The sequence below is a fragment of the Lemur catta genome, chromosome 10 (genome assembly GCF_020740605.2).
Source record: "Lemur catta isolate mLemCat1 chromosome 10, mLemCat1.pri, whole genome shotgun sequence".
Taxonomy (NCBI): domain Eukaryota; kingdom Metazoa; phylum Chordata; class Mammalia; order Primates; family Lemuridae; genus Lemur; species Lemur catta.
In genome coordinates this window covers 79,872,945-79,890,559 of record NC_059137.1, presented here as the reverse complement: position 1 = coordinate 79,890,559, position 17,615 = coordinate 79,872,945, and the positions used below count along the sequence as shown (strand labels likewise).

Sequence of the window (17,615 nt, the reverse complement as noted above, 5' to 3'; positions counted from 1 at the left end):
ATTTATATGAAATATCCAAAATAGGAAATTTATAGTGACAGAAAGTAGATTAGTAGTTTCCCAGGCCTTGAGATGGATGTAAAGGGAAGGGGGAGTAGCTGCTACTGGGTGCAAGTATTTTGGGAGGGGTAATGAAAATGTACTAAAATCAGATTATGATGACAGGTGCACAACTCTATAAATATACTATTTATCAAATACGGCTTTTAAAATACTTAAAATTAAATATTTAACATTTAAATACTATATAAAATATACCATTCATAAAACAACCCATTGAAATATACACTTTAAAATGGTGAACGGTATGGCATGTGAATTATATCTCAACAGAACTCTTAACAAAAAAAAAGGCAGAGACATCGAAGATATAAAACTAGCCCAAACTGAAAGTTTCTGAGGATGAAAACTATAATGTATGAGAGGAAAAATATACTGGATGCAATTAATGGCAGATAAGATATAGGAGAAAAGAAGATTAGTGAACTTGAAGGCATAGCAATAGGGGGAAAATACAAAAAAATGAAAAGAACATGAGTGAGCTATGGGATGGCTTAAATGGCCTTATAAACAGATAATTGTATATTAAGGAGGGGAAGGCAGAAAAAAATGTTTAGAAGTAATGGCTGAAAACTTTCTAAATTGATGAACTCTACAAACCCTCAGATCCAAGAAATTCAATGAATCTCAAGCACAAGAAACATGAAGAAAACTACACCAATGCACACCATAATCAAACTGCTCAAAACCAGTGATAAAGAGAAAATCCTAAAAGCAGCCAGAGACCAGCCTGAGCAACAGCGAGACACCATCTCTACTAAAAATAGAAAGAAATTGGCTGGACAACTAAAAATATATAGAAAAATTTAGCTGGGCATGGTGGTGCATGCCTGTTGTCCCAGTAAGCTACTGCAGAGGCTGAGGCAGAAGGATCGCTTGAGCCCAGGAGTTTGAGATTGCTGTGAGCTAGGCTGATGCCACGGGACTCTAGCCCAGGCAACAGAGCGAGACTCTGTCTCAAAAAAAAAAAAAAAAGCATCCAGAGAAAAAGTACATATTACAGATAGAGAAAACAAAGATACGGCTCTCATATTTCTTGTTGGGACCAATGCAACTGATAAGACAGTAGAGCAACATCTTTAAAGTACTGAAAGAAAAAAGAAGAATGTAAACCTGGAGTTCAATACTAAGCAAAAATCTTTCAAAAACAAAGGCACAATGAAGGCATTTTTAGACATTCAAAAGATGAAAGAGTTCATCACTAGCAGATGTGCACTATAAAAAATGTTAAAAGACATCCTTCAGGTAGAAGGAAAATACCAGTTGGAAATCTAGATTTATACAAAGGAATGAATGGCACCAGAGATGCTAACTACATGGATAAATATGTAAGCCTTATTGTTCTTATTTAAATCTCTTTAAAAGATGACTATTTTAACAAAAGTAATTAACAAACATAATAGTGGGGCTTATAATATATGTAAAAATAAAATTCATGAGAACAGTAGCATAAAGGCCAGAATGGGAGAAATGGAAGAAAACACAGGAGAATTCCTTAATAACTTTATTGAGTCTGTGACTTAAAATCCAGAAGCCATAAGAGAAAAGATTAGCAGGGTTAGCTATAAACTTTGCGTGGTAAACACACATCACTACCACAAGTATAAGTAAATCAACAGGTAAATGACAAATGGAAAACATATTTATAATTCATCACAGATAATAATTTCCCTAATTTTGAAAGAGCCTAATGCATAAAAATTCGAAACAGCAGCCCAGTAGAAAAAATGAGCAAAGGGGCCAGGCGTGGTGGCTCAGGCCTGTAATCCTAGGACTTTGGGAGGCTAACGCAGAAGGATCACTTGAGCCCAGGAGTTCAAGACCAGCCCGAGCAAGAGTGAGATCCCACCTCTACAAAAAATAAAAAAATTAACTGGGCATGGTGGCGCATGTCTGTAGTCCCAGCTACTTGGAAGGCTGAGGCAAGAGGATGGCTGGAGCCCAGGAGTTTGAGGTGGCAGTGAGCTATGATGGTACCACTGTACTCTAGCCCCAGTGACAGAGCAAGACCCTGACTCAAAAAACAAAAAAAAGAAAGAAAGAAAGAAAAATGAGCAAAGGATATTTATAGTCAGTTTTCAGAACCTCAACTTATACTCAGAAGAGAATACAAATGAAAACTACATTGAAATTATAATTTTCCACCTATCAGATTGGCAAAAATATTAAAGTTTGGTGACCCACTCCATTTGTGAAATTATTAAAAAAAATAAGTACTCTCATAGATTGTTAGTGGAATTGTAAATTGGTATAACTTCCATCAAAATGACAAATATATATACCTCTAACTCAGCCATTCACTTTTGAAACATCACTCCCTATACAGATCCATACATATATGAAATGACATGTACCAAGTTATTAAATACAGCATTTTTATAGCTAAAGACTGAAAATAATCCAAATGAATATCAATAAGGGCTTGATTATAGACCTTATGTACATTACAAAGTGAAATTCTATGAAGCTATAAAAAAGAGTGAGGAAACTACATGAAATACAGTTGAAACCTCTCCAAGGTATATCATATTCCATCAATTCTAAGATGTATGTTTTTTCAGATTTGAACATCTCTGAAATTATGCTGTATCTTACAATCAGTAACTTACAACTGGAAGCATTTTTCCTTTCTTAGAAGTACTTAAAATAATCATTATATTCTATTGTATTTTAGAATCAATGAAATATGGTTTATCGAAAAGCAAGGTGCAGAACCATGTTCAGAATATGATATCTTTCAGTTCAAAAGAATCTATTTAACGGAATGTAGTATCCTGTAGTTTGTCCTGGAGCAGAAAAAATATATTTATGAAAAACCTGGGAAATCCAAATAAAGTCTGGAGTTTAGTTAATAGTTCACATCAATGTGTTTCTCAGTTGTGACAAATGTGTTGTGGTAATATAAGATGTTAACATTAGGGGAAACTGGGTGAGCTGTGTTATCTCTAACTTTTCTGTAAATCTAAAATTATTCCAAAATAGACAAGTTGTTAATAATTTTTAAAAGAATCTCTATTTTTTATAAATATGTTTTTTAAAAAAACTCTGGAGGGAAACATGAGAAACTGAAATCTGTGAGGGATAGAAGGGTGGGAAGAACTGGACAAATGGGGGCAGGGAGGGGCTGGCAGAGACTGTTCACTTTATACTTGTTCTCAGAAACATGTGAATTTATTTACCTACCCAAAATATCAAGTGTAAAAAATTATAAAAAGTACCTTATGGGGAAGATGAATGGGATAAGAAGAGGGCATTCTACATAGAGAGTGTATTCACAACCTAGAAACTGTAACAGGAATCCATGGCTTGGTGGGCAAGTTCACAACCCAATTCTCTACCCAATTTTATGCAAATGAATTCATCTACATTTTTCTCAACAGATGATCCACAAGGAGATAGATTATTATACAACCGTAAAATGGAACAATATGCATCCACTAAAAAAAGATATCCATGTTTAAGCTGGAAATGGTGGTGCATACTTACAGTCCCAGCTACTCAGGAGATTGAAGAGGGAGGATCACTTGAGGCCAGGCCAGGAATTCAAGAGCAGCCTAGGCAACATAGTGAGACCCTTATCTCTTAAAAAACAACAACCCATATGTAGCTATATGTTTGTTTATGACAATAAAAGATTCTACTGCAATATATGAAAAGGGAAAAAGTAATGATATAATAATATTTGTAACATTTATCTTATTGATATGAAAACACACTTCTCTATAGACGTATCTGTGTATCTAAAGATGGACTGAATAATCTAAAAGGCTAAAATGTGGTAGTCATTTATGCTGTTTACCAAATATTTCTGGCTCCCTGCCTAACAGGCACATTCCAGCCCCTTTGTTGTTGGGTGGAACCATTTGATGAATTCTGAGTGGAAAAAAGCATTTAATTGTTGATTCTAGAGGCTCCACCACTCTTTTTCCTCTGGCACAGGGACCAGCAATACTGAGAAGACTGCTGCTCCTCAGCCTAGGTCCCCAAGCAGTCTCAGCAAACAGAACCCCTGCTGACCCAGCAGATCTGAAACAGAAACAAGAATTAACCTTATTTTAAGCTGCTGAGATTTGGGGGGCTTGTTGGTTATTACAACATAACCAAGTCTAACCTAACTAATAAACACCCTTGCTATTATTAGAATCACTAATGATTTTTTTTCTTCTCTGCTTTTTTCTTAAAAAAAAAAAAAACAAAAAACAATGAGCACCTATATCACAGAAACTTTATTTGGGGTTGGGAAAGAGACATAGGTCTTAGCATGGAACAGACACTGACTACACAGAGGCTAGTATCATCGCATCTCAACCTAGAGCAGCTTGAAACCATCAGCTTCCAACCAGCTGCTGCACGGAAACCAGAAGCTTAACCATCCACTGAGATCCTCCGTCTCCCTTTGCTCCAGTTCCATGCTCACTGAGTGACCTAAGAGCAGCCAGAAAGCAAAAGCGAAGGACAGTGGGAATGATGTGCTGTAATTTGTACGAGGGCATACAAACACACATAAATACATACACACATATTTATAAATACATAGAAATCTTGTAAGATATGAGAGGTTAATAATGTTGACTGATTTTGGAGAGGGAAAATAAGAAAACCTGTCTGTGCTTCTATCTTGAATTTTGAACCAAGTGCATATATTATCTATTCAAATAATAAATAAAATTAAAAACTAAAGAGATGCAACTCTAGATGAAGGGGTATTAGTGCTATCTAGTGAGCCATGTTTGAAAAACACAGGATGCCTAACAAAGAGCCACACATGGACCAATGATGAATGTGTCATGAACCCAGAATCATGACTACACCTCAAGTGTGTGGAACAAGCTTAAGGGGAGGAAGATCACCATCACTAACTCAAGTAAGTTCTAAGAGCTGCCAACTGATATTCAAGAAACAGAAGAAAAATTATTTCTAAAATTATCATGCTTCCAAAGTCAAGGGTTTTATTATTGAATCTTGATCCCATGTGGAAACGTGAGCATTGTTAAATTCCACCTCTTATAAGGTTAGCAGTATGACTTACGTTCCCCTCTACTAAGAACAACAGACTGAATTATTTCCAAAGAAAAAATGAAAAGGTTTTAATACAAGTGAGGAAAGCATCCAAAAAGGTACCTATGGAAAATAGCACTGAATTATGCCACATATGATAACTTGTGATTTTCCCATTGCCCATCTGTGTAACACTTCCTACAAGCATATGATACACAGATTATAAACTCCTGAAGAATTAAACCAGCAGATTTATTTACTTTGAAACATTCCCAAGAATACCTATTTACTTGTTATCTGGCCTTGTTAGAAAGAAAAGACTTAAAGTGGTTGACTTTACATGCACAGACTCATCGTTTAGCCACAGACTCCATTTAGCTAAGGACAAGTTGTTCCTGGAAATGGAACTTGAACTGAATCTGCAAAGTCTCCATGGAGATCCATTCCTGGCATTCTACATTGGCAATGGCTCAGCTCTTCCAGTCACTTCACATTCACTGAAGTCAGGACCTGTCACTGGCCATAATTCTTCTAATCACACAATTATTAGTCAAATCTCTAAGCTACAGTGATGTTTATAAAGCCTTTCATGAAAATCAAACAAGTGCCAACAGTCCTTAATTGCACACTGATCTTCGCCTGGCTTCCTTAAACATTTCCTTGAAAGGGACTCATTCAGCTCTCCTCAGAACCATCCAGCTTAGCACCTACTCTTCCATTGGGTCTAACAAACCTGCAGTCACATGCACACCTTTTCTCAACACTAGCTGTCAAAAATGCCCCACCAGGACACAACATAGTGACAATAACACACTCAACTTGGGGTAGTGGTTGAGCGCTAACTAGCTAAGAACTTACAATAACAGCACTAAGGAAAAAATTAACAGTAACATACTAGAATGCAGCAGGTACTTTAAGAACCACTCATGTCCCCTCCCCACTTTCAGCACGGTTTCCAATTGCACCTCTGGCCTATAGATCCATTTCTGTCCACCCTCACAGCATTTGAAAATCATCACTCGCCCCACCCCAGCAGCCGTCCAGCAGTGACTGGAATATAAATAACCCAGCCCCCTCAAGCCTGTTAGGTTAACTCTGAAGCATGTGGGATCCAGCTCCAGCTACCACAGTGGTAACTTCCTTGGGTTGCCTGCCTTTCCTCACCAGCTCACCTCCCCACTCCCGTTCCAGTGCTTCCTGGCTGGGACCATTCCCAAAGGAAGTACTTGCACTGGAATCCTTGACTCAGTATCTGTTCTGGGGGAACACAAAACAAGACACTGACTGCAGTTTTATATATGCCTACTTGGTTTCAGTAAAATATTTCAAAAACAATATAATTACAACAAAACACTATTGCATAGGGTTATGTTAAATGGGGTGTGTAACAGGTACACACAAAATTGGCATTAATGCTTTTATAGCATAAAATAATGAAATTTAATATTTCTATTCATAAACCTCTATATTAGAATAATATTTGTTCTCTGAAATCATTTTAAAATAAGAGTTCTTAACACAAAGCTTTGGAAAAAAGGTCCGATTTTATTGGTTAGCTTTCAGAATATACCCCGTCTTTATTTTGGAAATTCCCCAAACTGTAACATTATGAAAAAAATTCCTGTAGTACTGTGGCTGGAAATGGTTATCTTCTGAATCCACAGATTTAAGCTATAAAAATTTATTTGATCAAAACAACCTAAATAGATAGGTCCAAATGGATAAAGGGTACATTGAGGTATGTTTGCCCTCCCCAGTAAGAGAGATTTCATTATTTTTTCATTTTGGTGCAAAGGTGTTATTTAATTCAGGTTAAATGTCATGTCTCAATGCTTGTTAATGGCAGAATAAAAGAGCAATGCGGGACAGGTCTGGGGAGGTAGGAAGAGGATATTACCCTCATGCTGGGGTAGAGTCCATCCCCACCCAGCAATCAATCACTCAGGAGGAGAAAGCAGACTCAGGTATTACCGTGATCAAGAACAGTTCCTGATAGTTCTGGAGGGGATAATAAGAAAAATCTTTAAAACCCAGCTCAAACCTCCTTTCCAAGGATCCCATTCATTCAGAGGCATCCATCTTATTTAACTAGCCTTGCCATTTACAGAAGCTCCTCCATGCAATACAGTTGGCAACACCAGGTTATACCTTGTCTTGCCCAGTTTTGTGTGCTAGTGTCACTTCTCAGAGATCAGTGGTCAGGTCTGAAATCTCTATTGCAGCTCTTGCAGCAGCAACTGCATGGATGAGACTATAAAATGCACTCAAATGTATCTTGATTGAATTTGTGCGTTAAGCCATTTAGTCACAGTTAAAATTAGACTATATTATTAGTAATAGTGGAGTTAAAATCTGAGCCTCAGTTATGTTTGCTAGCTGAATTCAAAGCTTTTGTGACAGTTCATTGTCAAAAACGAAAGAAATGCATGTTAACATGCTTCAGTTTCACGTATTAGGTGCTTCCAACAAGCTATCTAATGACAGTATTACAATAATAAATTCCAAGAGCAAATTGAGAACAGTTTCCAGAAATTTAAGACCGTAATTTGAATTGTTATACATTTATGTCAAAGCATTTCTTCCTCAGCACCCATAAAAGAATCCGAAAATCAGAATGCTTTTCAGCTCAAGTCACACAACTAAATCTAGTTCCTGAAATATTTAGGAATCTTTACCTTTAGTGCCTTCAATTTAAGAAGCAACATTCAGCCTAAGAGGTGGTCTGTAATTACTTCTTACCAAGAATAAACAAAGAATCTCACTTTAAATGATATCCTCTGGGATAGTTCAAGACTCAAATTAGAGATACAGAATTAAATGAAATGTAGACCTTTTACTTTGAATCTGTTTTAGTAGAGATAGGGTTTTCAGTAAGTTATTAACTATATGTATTCATATATTTATATATATAATATATATGATTAGTTATATACCAAAATGAAGCTTTTCCTTCATGTCTTTTAAAGATTAAAACACGCACACACAGACATGCACACACACATACACACAAAAAAAGAGATACCATCAGACAGATCATTTTCGCCAGATATTGGAAAAATGATTAACTTTGTATAAGAATTATCAAGTGACATTTCCAACACAAAATTCTCTCAAACTGACACTGTTTAAATGAAGGGAGCAAAACTACATAATGAATGATTCCTTCATTACCTGTCTTCATTGAGATGATGACTTAAGAGTGTTTTCCTTCTTAATCTTCAGAGAAAAGGGGCAAAAGTCACGTTTCTTCCCCCCTTGCTTTATAACACTTGGCTCAATTCCTTGTTCAAAGTAGTTTCACAATAAATACTTGTTGAATGGACACATGAATTAATTCCATAGCACAATTCATACAAATACAAATGAGTATAAATGAGCAAAATGCAGAGAATGATTTGGCTGAGATGGTCCTAAAATAGAGAGAGGGCTTTGCAGAATTCAGAATCTGTAATGATGTTATAGCATTATGGATTGGGTATGAAAAGATCAATGTCATAAATTGCACAGCAGTGCCAAGAAAGTAATTTTACTTTCAAATGAGAACCTGAAGGAACAACAAATATCATCAACATCAGGAACGAGATGTTTTTCTTTTGTAAAAAGTACACTGCCAACCAAATTTTAATGCTATAAAAGTGAACTACCTGAGAAATGAAGTCAAGATTATGCAACCAGAATTAATTTATCCAGATTTTCAGACTCAAAGGCAATGGGACCAAATTTTTAACTGACTGATGAATAAAGCATTCTCTAAGAGGATTGCTCCTCTAGAATGTAAATGATACTAAGAATTAAAAGAGCTGTATAAAAGACCAAGAATAAAGTTAAAATTTTTTAATTGGATAAAGATATATATGAGGCCACTCAGATTTCTTCTTTTACTTACTGCCGTTATTTGAGGAACTTGAAAATATAAGTAAATCAGAATACTTTTTAAATTAAAAAAAAAAAAGAATATAAAAGGACTTCCCTGTTCCCCAAGTTCAAGTTACCATTTCATGAGATTTCCCACTTGTCAGACTCAGTAAGTAAGATATAAATCTGTCCATTAGGCAAATAAATGCCTAGAAAGAACTAAATAACTTAGGAAAAAAATCAAGAATAGCTGTTACAGTTGTAACAACTCATTCTAAGTATCCTTTTGGGAGAAGCCTACAAAAGTGAGATCCATATGAAACAGAAACAGTTTAGTATTACCAAAAATATCCACCACTCAGAACTTGGCATTCATAATTAATATTAAATACAATGAAATATCACAGAAACTACTTTCAGCATTATCTATACACAGAAACCAACAAAACTTTTCATATAAAGACAAATTTCAACTTAAGTCATAAACATACCAAAGATACTCTACAGTTACTGAAAACTGAATCTGCTACCTAAGACTAAATTTAAGACAAGCAAACAGGAAAGGACGGAACCAAGAATCACAACTAACAGATTAAATTCTACAGTTTAAAATCATGAGAAAGAACTGCAAAGTAGTCAATGATCTGAATACCTTTGTTGGAGCAGTATCCATGAAAAGCTATAGAAAAAAAAGAGAGAGAAGGGCGTAAAACTTTCATATTAACTAGAGACTGCAGATGAGATGTACATATTTCAGTTAAAAATCCTTGAGTTTAGGAAGGTTAAAATCAACTTTATTTTGGAAAATGCTTTCTCAAGTAATCCCTGCCTAATATGGAAGTCAGTGCTTCTTACAAAACTAAAAATTAAATGACTCACTTTGGAAGCTAAAAACCAAAGAATAGTGGGGAGAAACAATATTTGAAGATTAGTTAGCTCCTGTGAACCAGTTTCTCTGTCTCTACTACAATCTCTTCACATTTGTCTTCAACAACCCGGCACCTACTTACCTCATTCATAAATGTGCCTGTTCTAAGTGAGGAACAGCCAGCCCTGAGACGTGCAGATAAAGTCTGTCCAAGTTTTCAACTTACAGATCCTTATAAAAATAATTTTAACGTTAAGGATTTATTTAGGTTAAAAATATTCAGTAGCTAAGATGGGAAGGAAAACAAAATACTGGCTACTAAAATTAATTTTCCCAGGGTAATAAAAATAGATTTAAAGATATAATTTCTTATTTATATCTGACTCCCAACCCTTCCAAATAACTTGAATCTCTTTGCTACACATTAAGCATGGAAAGGCCCTTTGAAACACACTTTGTTTTACAAACAAAAAAAACAAAAAAGGCCATGTCTGCCAATAATATGCATCATCAGTTTCAAACCTTTTGGATAATAGTCCATGAAATACTATTTTAAAACGGATATACTAAGTCATACTCATTTTTTACATTAACCACTCTGAAAAATTTATATTCTAGCAGTAAGTTACTTCATATATTTGTTTCATTTCCTACCGGAGGCTCTCCCATGAGGCCTTTGCATCTTCAAGAGCCCCCTTCCATAAGCTTAGCTGCAAGTTACAACATACAAACTCTTCAATATAACATAACATAAAAATACATAACAATAGCCTCAAGAATGAAGTAACAGCTTTGGTTTATTCCTCCTTTTACAGGGAACCTTTATAAAGAGAAACCGTAACATTTCTCTCAAGGCAGAAAGGATGATCACCACGGCGCCAAACCTGCTCCGCTGCTCTGACAAACGCTGAGCCAGCCTCATGGGGAGCATTTCTGTCCCGAGATCACTCTCACAAGCAGAGAGAGGAACACACTGCATTTCCACTGTGCTGATTCACTGAACCTTTTGTGCAAGTACACGGATGTGGGGAATGTTTGCTTCTTAGCTTGAAACCCTTCCAGCCGTGATGACTGTGTCTCAGCCTGCCCTTTGTCCCCGAGGCTACCGTCACGCGTGTGATACCAGAGAACATTGATGCAGCCCTGGCCATCAACTGGGCACCATGCCAGGCACTACACATGCATCCCCTTCACTTCATGCTCACAACAAATCTGTGGCAGATGAGAGAATCACGGCTCCAAAAGGTTATTAATAATCCGTCTGTGCTCAATCTCAGTGTGGGCCAGAGACTGGCTTTCCCCGGTGGCCTTGTGCCTAACCACTTGTTTAGTTGGCCTCATAGAATTGGCTCTTCAAAATCTCTTCAATCAGTGTTTTTCTTCCCCACGGATTTCAACTGAAATATGGTCCCTCTATACACTAGGTCTCCCTCAGACCCTTCTAGTATTATTAGATTTTCTCAATTAACATGGAAAACATAAACTCCATAGTAGCAGGGACTATCTCCAGCAGTGCTCTATTTTTAGCACTTGAAGTGGGGGAAAAAGCCTGGCAGAGCAGGTATTCATAATGCATTTGTTGAATGAAGGAAATATCTGGAAAAGTGGTGCTGCAATGATGGTCTATCTGGAAAACAGTAGGAGCTCTAGAGGACCTGAACTGGGTATTTGCTTTGCTCATTTTTCCAAATCCACTTGCTAATTATTCCTCTACTAGCCTAAGTAGCACAGCACTAACTAGTAGATGTCCAATGAATCATTTAAATACAACTCTGTGAAGCGGCTTTATCTGCTGGCAAGAGTAAAAGTCAGGTAGTCACAGCTTTGCCAAAAAGAAACTGCCTCAATGTGGCCAGATCACTTATCTCTGGCCCTTGGCTTCTTTTGCAGGAAGGTGGAGGGTTTTGTTATTTCTACATCATCTCTTGAAATTCTTTCCAAAAAACAACAGAACACCTGTCCTACCAATTCAGTGATTCCCCAAGACTATCTCAGAACTTTCCAAGAAGCATCATTTATATGCATCATTGTCCTCCTTCCATTCTAAAAATCCACAATGTGGTTTCAGTTCAGCTCTCCCTAACCCCAACAGGAATTAAGAAAATTCATTCCCATTCAAAGGCACACAGCAATTACAATTTGCAGTGACAGGCAACTCCCTGGCATCAGTACCATTTCTGTAGCCCAATTATTCTACGATCCCTTCATCTCTACGCCCAACCACTCTGTATGTCCATTTCAGGAGTCACATTTGAAACTGTTAAATTTTTGCCCACGTGTGATGCTGGAATGCCAAGGAATTAGATTTAAAGCAGATAACTAACATGAACCATCAGAAGTGAAGATGTTGAAGAATTAAGCAAGCACCGAAATCAGGAAAGCAAATTTACATATGCACGAACTTAAGTGTAAGCATAGAAACAAGTCCTAGGCAGGAAGAAAAATGAACACTGCATACTTTGATGAGCTTCAATTCCTGAAACTCAATAATATACTACATCATGAAACTTGAAGGAAAATGAATTTTTCTCCTTGACTCAGTGCTCTACGTAACAGCATTCCTTTTCTATCAAGAAAAATATCCTTCTATTGCTACAATGAATATGTATGACTATTTTACATAGTAAGCATGCAATAAATACTTCTTGAATTAATGAATAAATTTTCCCTGCCTAATGATGTCTGCTGTGAATTTTAAAGATCCTAAAAAGAAAGGGAGGTGGGAGGGCAGTGCTGTCTGTTTAATTTTATTTGATGAGTATCCAGTACACAACCATTAGTTAGATCTTCAAAATGACAACTTTGACCTCAACTAGAGTTTCTCCAATAAAATTATTTACTGAATAATGTAGATACTCTTTAAAAACTAAACCATGGCAAACACTGGAAAGCTTTAAAAAAATAAAGAATTTAATACAACCTACTAAGAATCTTTTAGCCAGGAGCTATTACCAGTTTTCTTTACTAATCAGAAATTTAAAAAATAAAGAAGTGAAATAAACCAAAGCTCTGCACCTATTACATCCTGTAAATAATCTGTGAAAACAGAGATTATGTAGTAGTCTTCAAAATTTTTTTTCCTAAGCAAAGGAGAATGTGCACTGTCATTTATGGAGGGCCCTATTTAAGGGATGCGATAATAGAGATTAAAAAGATTCAGACCTCTGGCATCAAGGAAGTTCACAGAAAAATCAAATGCCTGACAGTGTCCAACATTTTGTCTTTGGTACTTCTCCCATCCTGACAGTTATCTACTTCCAAATTCAACTGACAACCCTCCTCACCTCCTCACTTCCCCCAGCTTCCTAGACTGGTAACAACTCATTCTGATATCTTTACTCAGTATCTTTTTAGCATTAACATTTACAGTTTACACGGTCTTTATGACCTTTTGTCCTCATGGTGCACTAGAACTGCACCAGGAATACAGCTCATGCAAAAAATCCATGTCATCGCACATGGCAAGAACTGAATGGCCAGATGGGAGGTGCATGGGGTCGGGTGGGAATTAAACCCTTTAGTCTGCTCCTAGTAAGAGTAAATGCCCAGTATAGTGGTGTGGCTGGCTAGACACTATACAACAGTGATCACATAACAAAGGACAACAGGAACAAAAATAGGCATTAAGTATCCTATATTAAATACACACATGAAATATCCTGAGATCTACAGGAATTCAATTTACAGATTAAATAGGCTGCAGTAAAAATGTCAAGGGAATAAAGTAAAAAAAAAAATTATATTTAAGAGCAGGGTGGCAGAAGTGACAACATGCATTAATATTTACAAACCTATTCCACTGTCAAAGAATCTTCACAATCCAGTAATAAGTATTGGCAAGGATGTGGAATAATTGGTACACTGCTGGTTAGAGTGCTCATGGTATAGTCACTTTGGAAAAGAGTCTGGCAAGTCCTCAGAGCATTAAACTAGAGGAGTTACCATGTGACACAGCCATTCTACTCCTAGGTATATACCCAAAGGAACTGAAAATGTATGTCCCTGCAAAAACATGTATATGAATCAGCATCATTCATAATACCCCAAAAGTCCTCTGATGAATGGATAAGTCATACTTTGGCCTGGCATTTTCACTTCTAGAAATTTATTTTATTGGTATAGTCACATGTGTAGGCAGATGGGTACACTGATGCTACTATAGCCGTTTGCAACAGGGACTGGAAAACTCCCATATAACCATTTATTTACTGCCACTAAATAAATCATGATTCAGCCATACAATGTAATACAATGCTGCCATTAAAAGGAGAACTGTTCTTGCTGGTGTGGCACAATTTCTAGAAATTTGAATATGCATAGAAAATGAAAGGGGGAAAAATTACCTGGGGAGGGAGACTATATCTATAAAACTCATTTGATAATGTTTGCCATTTAAAAAGCATACATGCACTGCTTTCTAAGTCAAGAAAACAGGCTGGGCGCAATGGCTCACACTTGTAATCCTAGCACTCTGAGAGGCCAAGGCAGGTGGATTCCTTGAGCTCAGGAGTTTGTGAGCCTGAGCAAAAGCAATACCCTGTCTCTACTAAAAATAGAAAAATTAGCTGGGCATTGTGGCACGTTCCTATATTCCCAGCTACTGAGGAGTCTGAGGCAGGAGGATCATTTGAGCCTAAGTGTTGGAAACTGCAGTGAGCTATGATGACCCCACTGCACTCTATCTGGGGCAAGAGTGAGACTCTGTCTCAAAACAAAAAAATTTAAAAAACTAAAACTAAAAATACATTAACTAAGAAAACAAAAGCGGAGGGAAAAACGAGTTGGAAAGGAAGGGACTAGCTGCCATTCATTGAGGACAAGGCCTCAAGCATTCCCCACAAATTGGATAAAAAGTAATCCAAACCCTGCATCCAAAGTTAATTTGTCTTGTATATCACACTACAACAGACTGACTTATATCATTTTTCCAGAAAGTCAAGACTATCACTGAGGGAAACCTGGAGAAACCCTAGGGAAAGCTAACTATGACCTTTTCTCCCCTGGAGCTATCTTACATTAAGGCTAGAGCATTAGACCCTTCCATTACCGGGGATTATAATCTGAAAACACTTTTATTTTATACAAGCACCAACTCTGTCAGAATTCTGCTTGGTGAAATTTTCATAAATTAATTAATCGGTCACTGCCTCACGAAGGCTAGCCACATCACATTTTACCTCCATCAAGGAGGACTTTAATCTCAAAAACCTTTTTGACTGGAAACAACCAAGACTGTTCATCAACAGGGAGCTGTCTAAATGAGTTATGAAACATTTAAGTCTATACATACATTTAAATCCATTCTTTTTATGATTTTATTCTTTAAAACCATATATACTTTGGCCTAAGCAAGTAAATCAAGTAAGCCAGTTTTGTATGCACCAATACAGAAGAATCATTTTGCTAAGAAATAACTGTGAAAATAGAACAATGTGCACAACAAGTTGTATGCTACTGTGCACGGGTATGGTGGAGAATATATGCATGCATACTCTACTTCTGGAAGGATTTACAAACAACAGTAGTTGGGAACAGTACTGGGAACAGTAGTAGCCTCTAGAGAAGGACACCAGCAGCTGTGAAACCAACTTGTCTCTATATACTCCTTTAGCATTAGAGTACTATACCATGTAAGAGCACTACTTTCCCTAAAATTAAATGCCATGGAACAAAGATCCTTTCAGGAGGTATAAATAACAAAATGCAGAAAGAATGTGTAGGCCCCACCACTCCTACCATGGAGGGACCTGGATTCTCCGCCTCAGCAAGCAGGCTTCACCTCCTGCAGCACCAACACCTACCCTGGACTTGGGCAGGTGCCAGCTAGGGACAGGTGCTTAAGGTAACTCCTTCCTCTTTCAGCCCTCAGTTCCTAAGGGCCAGCCTCCCAACACTGAGAAACCTACTCTACTCTCAACTTCGTTTAAAACGGACCTTAGTTTCCAGACTGTCCATCAACCTAGAATATAATTTCTCCTAAATTTGTTTCTGTAAATACATCTAAATTAATGTTCCTGCCAGTCCAGCTTACCTGGTTTATCAAAGTCTAAGGGCGGGAAACAGTTTTCTAAAAGGCCATACACAGAGGTTGACACATTCCCCGCCCCAGCAAACAGACTGCGAATTCCCTAAAATCGTAGACAGACACGCTGTTTACAAAGCGTTTCCACAGTCATCATCATATTTAGTGCCTTCACATGCTTCAGTGTCAATCCCAGCAAACCTAACAGCTGCCAAATTGGATTTATTAGTCTCCAAGAATGGTAGAATCAGCACTGATAAAATAGCTATCGAAGGGCTACATTTCTACCTGCTCTGGTGACTGGGAGTTCTCAAGAGTGACAACTCTGGACATTCAGCATGCAGACTGGCTCACATGCTATCAACGTGACACCTTCCTTCCTGATGCATCCAGGACAATGAACCCCAGGAGGCTCGAGGTGTGCTGGGGTATGAGCGCGCTGGGGAAGGGAGAGCGCAGTGAGAACCAGGAAAAGTGGCTCTGGCTTCGGTGCCTGGCCTGGCCGGGAACGCTGCCCCAGGCGGGTCTCCATCTCTCTACACAGCAGAAGGGATTTGGCCAACGCCAAAAAGGGGCAGCTCCCGCGCCAGGCGCGCTCGGGGAATCCTCTGGGGCTGATTGAGAGGTTCGGACTCACGTGAGGGCCAAGCGAGCTCGCAACCCCAGGAGGATGTATCTACAAGAACTCAGAAGGAGCCCGAGGGGAGGAACTGTACATTCCAGGCGCCCAGCTGACGCCCGCAATTTAGAAAGGTGACCCTCGGTCCATTTTCCCGGAGCAGAGTGCACAGCGGATAAAGTTACAGCTGGCAGCAAACGCAGCTAGGAACTCGGGGTAGGGAGGCGCTCCCAGGGAGGCTGGATCCTAAAGGGGGTGTGGCGGCTGGGGCTTTTATGGGGGTGGGGGTGGAGGCGCCCGGGCAGCCTGGGTGGGTGGGCTAGGACCCCGGCGCGGGGTGCGGCTGTGCGGGGTGCCCCGGCACGCGCTCGCTCGCCGGCTCACCGGTGATGTCCAGGTACAGGTCGTCCTGCCGGTCCGGGCAGTGCGGTTCCTGCGGCGTGGAGCTGCGGCTCTTCTTCACGCCCGCCGAGGTCGACGAGCAGCGCCGCGGGCAGGGGGGCGCGGCGGCCCAGCACGGCCGCCGCTCGCTCTTCCGCTTCATGGAGGCGGCGGCGGCGGCCCGTCAGGGGGCCACGACCATGGCCCCGCGCGCCCGCTCGCCCGCCGAGGCCTCCGCCAGCCCCGCGGGCGGGCGCTCGGGGCAGCGGACGCAGAGCGGCGCTGCGGGGATGGCGGGCGCCGGCCGAGCCCGGCGGGAGGCGGCCGCGCAGGAGGGGCCCGGCCCACGGCGCCTGCCGCGCTCCCTCCCGCCGCCGCCGCCGCCGCCGCCGCCGCCACGGGACCCGCGCCGCAGCTCTAGCTACAGCGCCTCCTGCCGCTGCCCGCGCCCCCAGCCCGCCCCCGGGTGCCCGCAGCCCAGTGGCGCGGCCGAGGCGACGGTGCCCCCGCCGGCGGCTGGGGCTGTCCGGGGTAACCGCGCGCGCCCACTGCGGCCGCGGACGTTGCTGTGGAGGCGTCCGAGCACCGCGGGCCGCGGCTCCCGGGGACCCCGGGAGGGCTGTTCTGTGGCGCTTCATTCACAAAAAAGGGCCCACAACCCTCCTCGGGGCCCGCAGACTGAGGCCTTTCATTGGTCAGTGAGGCGTGACGTCACGGAGACGGGGCCTTTCTACAGGCAGGTACTCGGTGACGCCATAAAGAAAAGTCTAAGCGGTTCCTCCAATCAGAGATAAGGTGTGCTCACGACCCTC

The 17,615-nt window shown here is 39.9% G+C and overlaps 1 protein-coding gene and 1 long non-coding RNA gene across 7 annotated transcripts in view; both read right to left on the bottom strand.

Annotated features, from left to right (window-relative positions):
• The window catches only part of CDC14B (cell division cycle 14B), a 92,741-nt gene extending 75,699 nt beyond the window's left edge, over nucleotides 1-17,042 (bottom strand). For 5 of the 6 annotated variants that reach the window (XM_045562716.1, XM_045562722.1, XM_045562720.1 and 2 more), the window contains exon 1: nucleotides 16,807-16,978. In XM_045562716.1, coding sequence (XP_045418672.1) covers nucleotides 16,807-16,966 — 160 coding nt within the window. In that variant the 5' untranslated portion in view covers nucleotides 16,967-16,978. Of the gene's footprint in view, nucleotides 1-16,806 lie in introns of all 6 variants that reach the window. The other variant, XM_045562715.1, reaches the window with a different exon arrangement.
• On the bottom strand, nucleotides 4,432-9,943 carry LOC123646077. Its single transcript, XR_006737787.1, has 3 exons — nucleotides 9,924-9,943; nucleotides 9,566-9,592; nucleotides 4,432-4,485 (listed from the first exon to the last, which is right to left on the bottom strand). It is a non-coding gene; the product is annotated as an uncharacterized LOC123646077 (long non-coding RNA).
• Nucleotides 17,043-17,615: the final 573 nt, after the last annotated feature.